Genomic DNA, 10861 nt, shown 5'->3' with positions numbered 1-10861 from the left:
CTGTCCTAGCACCTCGCGGGCTGCAGAGGGCCCCTGCGGACACTGAAGAGGGGCGGGTGGGCAACTGGGGACAGCGAAAGGGACAGACAGGGTGGCGCGGTCGAGCGAGGGGCGGCACTGACGGGAGAGGGGCGGGGCGCACAGCCGGTCCGGGCGAGGGGCGGGTCGCAGGGGAGGTGCGGGGCACAGGTAAGTCTGGAAGAGGGGAGCGGCACCCGGGAGCTGGACGGGGCTTCAGGGAGAGGGGCGGGGCTTCGTGGAGGGGCGGGGCGCAGGCGCGTCCTGGCGAAAGGAACCGAGTCCCAGGGAGGGACCGGGCGCAGACGAGGGGCGGGGCTTCGGGGGAGGGGCGGGGCGGAGGCGAGGGGCGGGGCGCAGGCTCGTCCGGATGAAAGTAGTGGCGTTCAGGCAAGAGGTCGGGCTTAGTGGGGGCGGGGCTTCGTGGAGGGGCGGGGCGCAGGCGCGTCCGGGCGAAAGGAGCCGCGTCCCAGGGAGGAACTGGGCGCAGATGAGGGGCGGGGCTTCGGGGGCGGGGCGGAGGCGAGGGGCGGGGCGCAGGCTCTTCCGGACGAAAGTAGCGGCGTTCCGGGCGAGGGGCGGGGCGCAGGCGAGGGGCGGGGCGTCCGGGCGAGGGGCGGGGCGCCCGGCGGGCGTGGGGGCGGGGCCGGGTTGTACGCGCGGACGCAGGCCGGCCGGGTGGAGCCATGCAGGTGGGTAGTCTTGGCCCGCTCCGCTCGAATTCTTATCCCAGATCCGACCCGGCGGCGCCCATCGAGCTCCGAGCTCAGCGGCTGAGAACTGAGACATGGGGGACAAGGTCCGATGCAAAGCGAAACCGGAAGCCCCCTCGTGGGCGGCTTGACCTTGCTGAGATTGGAAGGGGGTGGCCCGCGGGGGGCGCGGTGCACGGGAGGTGGCAGGGCCGGGTGGTCCCGGCTGGCTCGGTTCCCTCCCCGGGGCCCGCCGGAGAGCTCGGGTGGGTGGGCCGTGCGGGAGGGACCGAGCGCGGCGCGCACGTGGGGGCCGGGCCTCGTAGGGGCGGGTCTCGGGGGTACTCCGACCGGCGGCCAGCCCGAGCGCCGCTTCCTGCTTCCCCGGGCCGGCAGAAGCCCGAGCCTTGGGCGCGCACACGCGTGGACCCTGCGGACAGCCCGGGGTGGCTGGAGTCTAAGCGAGGGGGTCCCACGCCTCGTCGGAGACTGAGCGCCCCCTTTCCATAGGTGGCCATGACCGGCAGGGCCCGCAAAGAGGCGGTGCAGGCCGCGGCCCGGGAACTCCTCAGGTTCGTGAACCGGAGCCCCTCGCCTTTCCACGGTGAGTGGTCAGGGCAGCGGAGGCCTGGGAGGGGGGCCGGGGACCCCACCTCCATCGCGAAAGTTCTTTTGGGGGATTGTTTGGTCATAACCCGGCGCGCTCAGGTGGGGACCATATGGGGTGCCCGGAATAGACCCCCGGTGGGCAGTGTGCAAGGCAAGTGCCCTACCCATTGGACTACCTCTCCGCCTGCGAATTTCTTTCTTTCCTTCCTTCTTTCTTTCTTTCTTTCTTTCTTTCTTTCTTTCTTTACTTCTTTCTTTCTCCTTCCTTCCTTTTCTTCCTTTCTCTTGGACTACCTCTCCGCCTGCGAATTTCTTTCTTTCTTTCTTTCTTTCTTTCTTTCCTTCTTTCTTTCTTTTTTTCTTTCTCTCTTTCTCCTTCCTTCCTTTTCTTCCTTTCTCTTCCTTTTTCTTTCTTTCTTTCTTTCTTTCTCTCTCTCTCTTTCTTCCTTCCTCTCTCTCTTAAGTTGAATCACCGTGAGATAGACCATCACAAAGCTATTCATGGTTGGGTTTCAGTCATACAATGTTCCAACACCCATCCCTCTACCAGTGTACATTTCCCAGCACCAGGGTCCCCATATCCCTCCCGCCACCCCCCCCTTTTGTGCATTATGGTTCACAATACAGTTACTAAGAAGTACTCATGTTTGTCCAGGACGTTCAGTATTTTTACCAGGAAGGTACAACTGGAATAGCTTTTTTGAACTGGGTGGTGGCTTTGGGGTGTGGACTTGACTTCTGGGCTTCTGGAAGTTCAGGCATAGGGGAGGTAGCCCATACTGACCCGGAGAAAGTCCAGAGATTTATCATAAACACCACATACTTGAGATTTCAGCAGATTAATATCTCAGTGAGGTCCATTCTGACCTGAGACACTGGAGTCCAGCCGGATCCATGGTGGCAGTTGTGGATTGTGGGAGCAAGTGACTGCAGGGGGAACTCTGTTTGGATGGGCACCAGGCTGACCCTCCCCGTTCCCCCCCACCCCCATCTGCCCTGGTCTGTTCAGCCGTGCGCTGGTCTGAGATCAACTGCAGCTTTTGATCTGTTTCGATATTTATTTATACATCTCAGAAGCAGGATCAATAAGTGAGCTTGTATGGCTGAGCCAGAGGTGTTTCGTGAGTGTGGCTCCCACATACCTGACTTTGGGTGGTCTAATTTCTTGGGAAACGTGGCTCCAAGTTGTTGGGGTCCGGCCAGAGGTACGGCGGTGATTTCGGAGTATCAGAAAGTCCAAAGGCACCATCCGGGGGCTGGAGCGATAGCACAGTGGGTAGGGCGTTTGCCTTGCACGCAGCCAACATAGCCAACACAGGTTCGATTCCCAGCACCCCATATGGTCCCCTGAGCACCGCCAGGAGCAATTCCTGAGTGCATGAGCCAGGAGTAACCCCTGAGCATCGCCAGGTGTGACCCAAAAAAAGCAAAACGAAAAACAAAAAAAAAAAACAAAGGCACCATCCGGCTGCTGATGCCCTCTCCCCGGGGGTCCAGGTTGACCTGCTGGTGGGCCCCAGTGGCCATGGGCGGGCTGCAGCCCCTAGTCCAGCAGAACCTTAAGGGGGCAGATGCTCCAGGCAGTTGGTGCTCAGGGAGGTTTTCCTCCATAATAGACAGTGGGCAGTGTGGGCTGGTCTGGGGAAAAAGTGGTAGGACCCCATGGTGGGAACCTGGGGCGCCCCCTCTACTCTGGGACCTGTACTCTGCTGTGATGCTGAGTTGGACCTGAAGAGCCCTATTCAGACACGTTCAAATTCGGCCACCACCGTCCTTACCAGTCCCCTTCCGGGCAGGCATCCTGGGGCCGGCAACTGGCCAGTTTTGTTTAGTGGCGCTCTCCCTGGGACAGAATATCCCAACCTTCCCCCCCACCCCCAGTTCACTCACAGAGAAAGATTATGACCCCTTGAGCTGTTCAGAGTAATGAGAGCCTACATCCCGCTGCCATCTCCGGCTCTTGCCGCTCTGCCACCGCCGCCTTGACTGGATCTGAGAGTTCATTGCTTGTTCTTTCTCTACAGCTGTGGCCGAGTGCCGCAGCCGCCTCCTCCAGGCTGGCTTCCATGAACTCAAGGAGGCTGAGACCTGGGATATCAAGCCCGAGAATAAGGTACTTGGGGTGGGGTGGAGACAAAGGCAAGCCCAAAGACTGGGTCCCAGAAGCCCCGGGTGCCCGCTGGCCTTGTCCCCTTCGAACCTTTTCTCTTCCCACCCCACCCACCCCCGCCACCTCTGCAGTACTTCCTGACCAGGAACTCCTCCACCATCATCGCTTTTGCTGTGGGAGGTCAGTACGTGCCTGGCAACGGGTTCAGCCTCATTGGGGCCCACACGGACAGCCCCTGCCTCCGGGTAAGGAGCTGGGCTGTGCATGGGACTGGGGAGGATTGTTGTGGGAGGCCCCTGCAAAAGGGAACTGGGAGTTCGAGGTGGGGGGGTGGGGGCGAGAGGGTGGCGAGGGGGGATGGGGAGGCGGGCATCATGTGCCTGTCATTCCCGTCGGTTCCCTCCACACCAGAACCGCACCTGGCCTGAGCCTCACCTGCACATTGGGTGATCTGACCTCTGCCCCCTGACCTCTGCCCTCTTGTCCCTGCTCAGGTGAAGAGGCGGTCTCGCCGCAGCCAGGTGGGCTTCCAGCAAGTGGGCGTGGAGACCTATGGCGGCGGCATCTGGAGCACCTGGTTTGACCGTGACCTGACCTTGGCTGGGCGCGTCATTGTCAAGGTGTGGGAACTGGGAGGAGGGGGTTTGCCGGGGAAATAGCACGGCAGGTAGGGCGCTGGCCTGGCATGCAGCCAACCCAGGTTCCATTCCCCGGAGCCTCCTAATGGTCCCCCGAGCCCGTCAGGGGTGATCCCTGAGCGCTGCTGGGCATTCGTGGCCCCACCATCCTCCCCACCCCATTAAAAAAAAAAAACTGGGGTCGGACCTGGGAGGTGGTGGGCTTTAGCTTCCTTCCTGGGCATCCCCTGGAGAAACACCCCCATTCCGGGCAGGGGTGCTGAGGCATCAGACCACAGTGGGAGAGGGCGGCTCTGGCCAGCTGGGGTCGTGTGGTGCCCGGCTGGCCTGACATGCCTTGGTGGGCCGCAGTGCCCCAACTCAGGCCGGCTGGAGCAGCGGCTGGTGCACGTGGAGCGACCCATCCTCCGCATCCCGCACCTGGCCATCCACCTGCAGCGCAACGTCAACGAGAACTTCGGGCCCAACATGGAGATGCACCTGTGAGCTGGGGGGCGGCAGAGCTGTGATGGGAGAGGGCTGGGGTGGTAGCCGGGGCGGAAGGGTGGAAGGGCCCCTCACCCCCTGCCCCCAACTCCAGGGGACTTGGGAGGCCAGCATGTTCCGGTAGTGGCCTGGGTTCCGGGCTGATGTCCAGGCTGCTGGGCTCCGCCACTGTCAGGAGCTGTGTGGGATGCCCGAGCCCACACCTGCATCGCCGTGTCTCCCCACAGGGTCCCCATTCTGGCCACAGCCATCCAGGAGGAGCTGGAGAAGGGGAGCCCCGAGCCGGGGCCCCTCAATTCTGCAGTAAGCTGGGAGGGGTGGGTGGAGTGGGAGCCGGGCGTGGGGGTGGAGGAAGCAGTGCCTCCTGTTTCTCCATCCATTCATCCGTCCGTCTGTCCGTCTGGCCCGCAGGACGACAGACACCACTCGGTCCTCATGTCCCTTCTGAGTTCCCACCTGGGGCTGAGCCCCGAGGACATCTCAGAGATGGAGCTGTGCCTCGCGGACACGCAGCCCGCGGTGAGGACTCCCCCCGTCCCCCTGAAGGGCCCTCCCTGCCCTCTCTGGGGAAGGGCCCACCAGTAGTTGCCCCCCCCATCCCACCCCTGGCAACAGTCTTCCTCGATGTCCTCCACTTTTCTTGGCTCACAGGAACCCGTGAAGGGATCTAGGCTACCCCCACCCCCATCCCCGCCCAGCGTGGGCCCGTTTTTTGTCCCCCTTCTCCAGCACGCGGCTCAGGGGGTCCTGGGGAGGTGATGGGAAGAGGTGGCCGGGACCCCCAGGAGCCGAGAGGAGCAGGTGAGGGGTGCATCCCAGCCGCCGTCCTGTTCCTCTAGGTGCTGGGAGGTGCCTACGATGAGTTCATCTTCTCCCCTCGGCTGGACAACCTGCACAGCTGCTTCTGTGCCCTGCAGGTGCGTCCCGGGGCCCTGCTGCCAGAGTCAGAAGCATTAGCGGTCTGGAGGGGAGGGAGGGGTGTGTTCTGTGTGTTCACTCGGGTGACTCAGAGTGACTGTGTTGCCTGAAAGTGGGGAGGCAGGCCAGATACGATTGGACACCCCTGGGCTGGGGCATGGCTTAGTTCATACGTACCTGCAAGGAGAGGTCGGGGGTGGGGGCGGGGGGCACCCTGCAGGCCCCAGGAGGCTGTGGAAAGCCCTGGCTGCAGGGTCCTGATACTGGGGCGTTGGGGGATGGGCTCTGGGAGGAACTGAAGGGAGGCTTAGTCCTGTCCCTACCCTGTTGCGCTCCTGGTAGGGGGTTGGGGGCGGGTCGATGTTTCCCTGTACCCACCACCCCCCATGCTTGCGGAAGCGGGTCCTTTGAGGCATCACTGGGCGGAGCCCAGGAGGGAGCTGGGGTGAGGCTGACGGTCCTGCTCCCTCTCAAACCAGGCCCTGATCGACTCCTGCTCAGGCTCCTCTTCCCTGGCCACGGACCCCAACGTGCGCATGATCGCTCTCTATGACAACGAAGAGGTACTGGGGAGGAGCCTTCTGGAACCTTCTGCAGTGCACTGGGTCCCCCCTGCTAGCTGGAGGACACCCCCTGTCCCCTCCCTGGCTGGAAGACTGTGGTGCTTCCTTGACTCTGGACCCCTGAGACTCGGTCCCGATGTGACTGACCCCAGCCCGTGTGCTTCGGGGCAGCTCCTTGGGGCTCTGCCCTTTGACCCCAGCAGCCCTGGGTACAGTCTAGTCGGTGCGTGTATGTTGGGGTGCAGTCTGAGATGCACAAACACAGGCCCTGCCCTAGGGTTCACCCCTGCGGCTTCCTTCCATCTTGGGAGCCAGGCTGGCTGTTTTGGCTCCTGCCCATCCTCACAGAGCTGGCAGGGAGAAAGGGGGCGCAGAGGAAGAGAGCACCCCATCCCTGTCATGACCAGAAAGGGGCTTCTGTCGTGCCCACAGCTGGCCACCATAGGAAGGCTGTCCTAGCCGGCTACACTGCTGGGAACCTTCTCTCCAGCCTAGGGACCACGGACAGTGCAGTTTGGGCTTGGGGTCATCTTCTCTGGTGGGGCTCGGGCCGGCACTGGGGTTGAGACCCCAGGGTGGGGGGCTGGGGAGAAGGGAGGGGCGCAGTGTGGAGAGTCAGGAGAAGGTGCACGGTTTGTTCCAGAGGTGACTGGAGTGACTGGCCCTCGCCCGGCAACAGTTTTCCGGGGACACAGTTGACATAAGTGGGGTCTTCTCAGACCCCCTCAGTCAGATGACTCTGCTCTCACCAGGTGGGGTCCGAGAGTGCCCAGGGGGCCCAGTCGCTGCTGACCGAGCTGGTGCTGCGCCGCATCTCGGCTTCGCCCCACCATCTGACGGCCTTCGAGGAGGCCATCCCCAAGTCCTACATGATCAGCGCCGACATGGCCCATGCCGTGCACCCCAACTACCTGTGAGTGCCCAGTGCCCAGGCTCGGGCGGGCGGGAGCTTCAGTGCCCACTTCCTCCGCCGGCCCCAAGGCCAGCTTGGTCAGTTAGTGCCTGAGCCCAGTACCTCGGCGAGGCTCTGTGTGTAAACGCATCTCCAGCTGCGGTTCAGCGCTGCCAGGAGCACTGTTCAGCAGGACCCAGAGGTCCTCTTGGCCTGGGGAGGGGGGCGAGGGAGACCGCCGAGCGGGCTGAGATGGGCCTGGGTGGGCTTGCACGGGGGTGCTGTCCTAGGCACTTTGCCTTTCTCTTCCAGGGACAAACATGAGGAGAACCACCGGCCCTTATTCCACAAGGTGAGCGAGGGGCTCAGTTCCTTCTTTGGACTCTGGGCCAAGGGTCCCGCCTATGGAACGTGCCTCTCCGGGCCCCGCCTCTCTCCTTTCGGGCCCCGCCTCTCCCCCTCCAGGCCCTGCCTCTTCCACTCCCCCTTCTCCCCCTCCACTCCTTTCGGGCCCCGCCTCTCCTCTCCAGGTCCCGCCTCTTTCTTCCACCCCGCCTCTTTCCCTCCAGGCCCCGCCTCTCCCAGCCCTGCCTCTCCAGCCCCACTTCTTCCGGGCCCCGCCTCTCTCCTTCGGCCCCGCCTCTCTCCCTCCTGGCCCCGCCTCTCCTTCCGGGCCCCGCCTGTCCCTCCAGGCCCCGCCTCTCGCCTTTCAGCCCTGCCTCTCTCCCTCCAGCCGCTCCCCGCTCCCTCTGGGCCCCGCCTCTCTCCTTCGGCCCTGCCTCTCTCTCCAGGCCCCGCCTCCCTCCCTCCAGGCCCTGCCTCCCTCTGGGTCCTGCCTCTCTTCCTCCAGTCCCACCTCTCCAGGCCCCACCTCCTTTCCTCCCAGCCCCGCCTCTCTTCCGCCGGGCCCCGCCTCTCCCAGGCTCCCTCTCCCTTCCTTCAGACCCCGCCTCTCCCCCTCCAGGCCCCGCCTCTCTTCCGCCGGGCCCCGCCTCTCCCTCCAGGCCCCGCCTCCCTCCGGCCCCTCCTCTCCCTCCGGCCCCGCCTTTCTCCCTTCGGGACCGCCTCTCTCCAGCCCCATCTCCCTCCCAGGTTGGGAGGATCATCACCCACTTCTTTGTTCCCTGGCTCTGCCCCACAGGGCCCCGTGATCAAGGTGAACAGCAAGCAGCGCTATGCCTCGAACGCAGTGTCAGAGGCCCTTATCCGAGAGGTGGCCAGCAGCGTCGGGGTGCCCCTGCAGGTGAGGGTACCACCCAGGCAGCTGGGAGGGAGGAAGTGAAGTGGGGCCTCCCCTGGGGTGCGGAGAGCAGGAATTTGGGGTGGAGACCGAGCAGGGACGTGGGGCTAGCGATGCTGATTCTGCTCTACCCGTCTCATGGAGCCTCAGTTTCCCTGCCTGTACGTGGGACTGATCATGTGCTATGTTGATTTATGTGAGGAAGATTTAAAGGGACAGTGTCTTCCTGGCTCCGGGCTCAGCTCTGCCTTTTTTTATTCCTTCCCGCCTGGCTGCTCTGTATGCCTCCTTTTTTTCCCTTTTTATATGGGAGCTGCACCCATCGGTGCTCAGGATTTCCTCTTGGCTGGCATGGTGGTGCCTGGGGGTTGCTTCTGGCAGTGCTTGGTGGAACCGTGCAGTGCCAGGAACAGAATCGGACAAAGCTGGGCCCTTTTAACCATCTCTCCCGCCCTCTCCTGTGCCTCTTTTGCTGACGCTGGAGGCTTCCTTAAGTTTAGGGGGTTTGGGCATGGCTCAGGGAGCCTGGAAGTCCAGCTGTTCCATCCTCCTTTGTAGTGCTCTCCCCAGTGTATTCAGCAAGAGAAAGACTGTCAAACAAACAAATACTGCCCTCTTGTCGTTCATCGATTTGCTCTAGCAGGCCCAGTAACTTCTCCATTTTGAGACTTTTTGTTACTTGTTACTGTGTTTGGCATATTGAATACTTCACGGGTAGCTTGGCAGGCACTTAGGAAGAAATATGCATCCCCATGCATGCAGAAATTGAATGTTTGGACCAGGTACTGGGGTCCAGGAACAAACAGCAAGCAGGTTCTGGACAGTCACGACTAGGATCCGGGGCCGGAGCCATAGTCCAGCGGGGAGGGTGTTTGCCTTGTACATAACTGTCCAGGGTTCTAGTCTCAGCATCCCATAGGGTCCCCCAAACATTGCCACAAATAATTTCTGAGTGCATGAGCAGCCCCTGAGCATCACACACACACACACACACACACAAATAGGATCCTGGCTTAGCCTCAGGTGCTTTCTCCCCTCCCCACCCACACTTTCTTCCCTTCTGGGTCTGTCTTTGGGGAGGCACCAAGCCGGGGGAGGGGGAGGGCACCCCATCCCCGTCCCCGCAGTACTTCAGGTGTGCCAGTTATGGGGGTTATCAGGGAGATCTTAGGGGTTCTCAAAGAGCTGATAGCCAGAACATGAATGCTTTAAAGAACAAGAACAAAGAGAAAAAATTATGGGGCCAGAGAGACAGTCCAGGGGTTAAGGCACTGGCCTTGCACTCTGCCAACCATGGTTTGATCCTGGCACCGCTTAGGATCCCTCAAACACCACTGACCGTCCTCTTGGCTGTTGTGGCCCCAGGGTGACAACTGTGGGTCTGTCCCAGACTGTGAAGCCGCTCTGTGCATGTGGGCGGCTCCAGGGATGGGACTCGGGGCTTGGGGGCAAGTGTCGGGGCCACTCAGGCGCCGTCCCCAGGGCTCCGTCCTCTGGTCCCATGCGGTGCTCACTCCCTCTCCTGTCCCCCTTCCCCCCTCCTCCCGCAGGATCTCATGGTCCGCAATGACTCCCCGTGCGGGACCACCATCGGGCCCATCTTGGCTTCCCGGCTGGGGCTGCGCGTCCTGGACTTGGGGAGCCCGCAGTTGGCCATGCACTCCATCCGGGAGACCGCCTGCACCACGGGCGTGCTGCAGACCCTCACTCTCTTCAAGGTGAGCCCGGGAGAGCAATGGGGGGAGGGAGGGGAGGGTCAGGGAGGGTGGAAGAAGGCTTGACCATGCGGCCGGTGGGCTTTGGTGCTCCCAGGTGGGAGGAGAAGCATCCCTACTCTCGTCAAGGCTCAGGGGGCCCTGATTGACTCCCAGAGGACAGTGAGGGGACAGAAAAGGGGTAGGGCCAGGGGCGGGGTGGCAGGTAAAGCAGACACCTCTTACCAGGCCTATGGGTGGGGGGAGATTGAGATGGGAAGCCCTCACCCCCGCGGCCGGTCACCCCTAATTTCAAGTGTCTCTCCTCCTCTCCTCCCCACCCGCAGGGCTTCTTTGAGCTGTTCCCTTCTCTGAGCCGGAACCTCCTGGTGGACTGAGGCCTCTGGGGAGCTCCTCGTGCACCCGAGAAGGGGAAGTTCTCAGCTGAGCTGAAGCTGGATTATTAAAGTGGATTTTTCACGCAGACTCCCTCTGTGACTCTTGATTTTTGGGGGACGGAGGGGTGGAGCAGCGGGGGTGCTGATGGAGGCCTGATTTCAAGTAGTTCGTGCAGGTTTGTGCCTGAGGGTGGCCATGGGTGGGCTGGGCGCGGGGGTGGCGCCCTTCGCCATTCGTGCCCACTTCTTCGACTTCCCAGCTCGTGCCCTCAGCATCAGTCCCTGCTCCCACTTCCGGCTCCCCCCACCCCACCCCTCTGGGTGCTGCACCACAGGGTCCACTTTCCAGCTCAGCGGTCCTGGGGACCACATCATCGGACCCTCCACAGGACGGGAAGTTCGAGTCTGATGGAGACATCAGTGGCCCCGTCCATCCAAGTAATTGTCATCGCAGTGTCCTTGCATTGACGGGGATGCCAATATAAACATGAATTCTGGGGTCAGTGGGATAGATTGGGGTGAGGGGCGCTTGCTTTGCACATAGCCACGAGGGTTCAGTCCCTGGTTAGTCCCCTGAGCCCTGCTAGGAGTATTTCCTGAGCA

At 62.3% G+C, this 10861-nt stretch overlaps 1 protein-coding gene across 2 annotated transcripts; it reads left to right on the top strand.

Annotated features, from left to right (window-relative positions):
- Window positions 1-641: 641 nt before the first annotated feature.
- On the top strand, window positions 642-10344 carry DNPEP (aspartyl aminopeptidase). 2 transcript variants are annotated; one of them, XM_056111702.1, is made up of 15 exons: window positions 642-710; window positions 1221-1314; window positions 3344-3432; window positions 3561-3674; window positions 3924-4049; window positions 4419-4549; window positions 4781-4856; window positions 4965-5072; window positions 5393-5470; window positions 5951-6034; window positions 6787-6947; window positions 7239-7278; window positions 8068-8169; window positions 9717-9884; window positions 10208-10344. In XM_056111702.1, exons 1-15 carry the CDS (start codon window positions 705-707, stop codon window positions 10256-10258), a joined length of 1428 nt encoding a protein of 475 aa, XP_055967677.1. In that variant the 5' UTR covers window positions 642-704; the 3' UTR covers window positions 10259-10344. The 2 variants fall into 2 exon arrangements, with proteins under 2 accessions (XP_055967677.1, XP_055967676.1); XM_056111701.1 differs by having other exon boundaries at window positions 688-817.
- Window positions 10345-10861: the final 517 nt, after the last annotated feature.

Source organism: Sorex fumeus, unplaced genomic scaffold, assembly GCF_029834395.1.
Source record: "Sorex fumeus unplaced genomic scaffold, SorFum_2.1 ptg000014l, whole genome shotgun sequence".
NCBI lineage: Eukaryota > Metazoa > Chordata > Mammalia > Eulipotyphla > Soricidae > Sorex > Sorex fumeus.
The sequence above is the reverse complement of the archived record's forward strand: the minus strand, read 5'-3'. Positions and strand labels throughout refer to the sequence as shown.